This window comes from Carlito syrichta, unplaced genomic scaffold (assembly GCF_000164805.1).
Source record: "Carlito syrichta isolate Samal-C Ts95f unplaced genomic scaffold, Tarsius_syrichta-2.0.1 Scaffold311868, whole genome shotgun sequence".
In the NCBI taxonomy this organism is placed as follows: domain Eukaryota; kingdom Metazoa; phylum Chordata; class Mammalia; order Primates; family Tarsiidae; genus Carlito; species Carlito syrichta.
This window is the reverse complement of record NW_007255964.1, coordinates 172,709-174,008: the sequence shown is the minus strand read 5'-3', so window position 1 is coordinate 174,008 and position 1,300 is coordinate 172,709. Positions and strand designations below refer to the sequence as shown.

General features: G+C 59.5%; 1 protein-coding gene across 3 annotated transcripts in view; it reads left to right on the top strand.

Moving 5' to 3' along the window:
- Positions 1-522: 522 nt before the first annotated feature.
- ALDH16A1 (aldehyde dehydrogenase 16 family member A1) overlaps positions 523-1,300 on the top strand; it is a 21,375-nt gene continuing 20,597 nt past the window's right edge. For 2 of the 3 annotated variants that reach the window (XM_008069228.2, XM_008069227.2), the window contains exon 1: positions 523-772. In XM_008069228.2, the coding sequence (XP_008067419.1) occupies positions 683-772 (90 nt within the window). In that variant the 5' untranslated portion in view covers positions 523-682. The remainder of the gene's footprint in view (positions 773-1,300) is intronic. The other variant, XM_008069229.2, reaches the window with a different exon arrangement.

Genomic DNA, 1,300 nt, shown 5'->3' with positions numbered 1-1,300 from the left:
AGCACAGCAGGTCGGGGCTGCGGTGGCCGGGAGCGGCCACTACACTCCAGTCTGGGCGACAGAGTGAGACTCCAACTCAAAAATAAAAAATAAAAATAAGTAAATAAAATAAAAGTAAACCCCGAAACAACTAATTTGTATGCCACACTTCCGCCCTCCCCTCAACCCACTTCCGGCCTGATAGCTGTGAAGACTGCCACACTTTCAACCTTAATCTCGATGTCCATCTTAAAGGATTCCTTTCTCATCTTTGAATTACCAGTTCACCATAGATCCAAATCCAGATCCCTAGTAAAGGCAATTTGGGCTAAACTCTGCACTTCTTGTCTCCAATATAACTAGGTAGTGGGAAGACACACTGACACGCCCACCCTTCTAAATCCGTGAGCCCTCCTAACCACTAGCAGGGAACCCACACCTCGGGTCTTCGCCTCACCCCCGCTCTGAGGAGTACGCATGCTCCTAGCTACATTTCCGGGCGCGGGTCTGTGGGCGGGGTCACCTAGTCCTAAAGCAGGGGACGGGCGTGGCTACTCGCTATATCCCTTAGCCCCGCCCCATTCCCGTTGGTCCCGCCCCTTTGAGCTGTAACAGGCGGTGTCGCCCTTCGGTCCTGTAAGTTCCTCTGGGCAGAGCGCCCTGCAGTCTTTCGCAGAAAGCGGTCCGGGCGGAAAGCGGTCCGATGGCTGCGACGCGGGCAGGGCCCCGCGCCTGCGAGATCTTCACCTCGCTGGAGTACGGACCGGTGCCGGAAAGCCACGCATGCGCACTGGTGAGAGTCCGTCCGCGGCGCTGCCCTCTGCCTTCCTTAGGCCTGGGCGCCAAGTTTCACGCGCTGGTTCCCGTCATGCCCCGCGGCAGCTCGGCGACTCCGCCCCTCTGGGCTCCGGTGATTCCCGGCGCCCTGTGGGACCCGGCTCTGGGGACGTTCCCGTGAGCCCTCGCGGCTGGCACCTCAGCCCTTTTAGTCTGTTCCCGCGATCGGTGGTGATTCTCGAGCTCCCGCTTCCTCAGAATCCCCCGAGACTCTCGTGTGATGCCCCCTCAGGCCCTTCCGTGGTCCCCCGGGACTCCGGGGACCCCAAGAATCCCCGTCGACTTCCCACGACTCCTCAAAACATCCCGTGGCCCTACGGGGCCCCCCGGAATTCCTGCGGGATGCCCCTGATTACCCGGAGACCTTCGGATTTTCCGTGGGGCCTCCGTGATTCCTCGGGGTCCTTCCACACTTGAGATCGCGTGAACTCATGGCTCTGGGGCGCATCAGAACTTCCTGTAATTACCTGTGGGCCCCTCATTG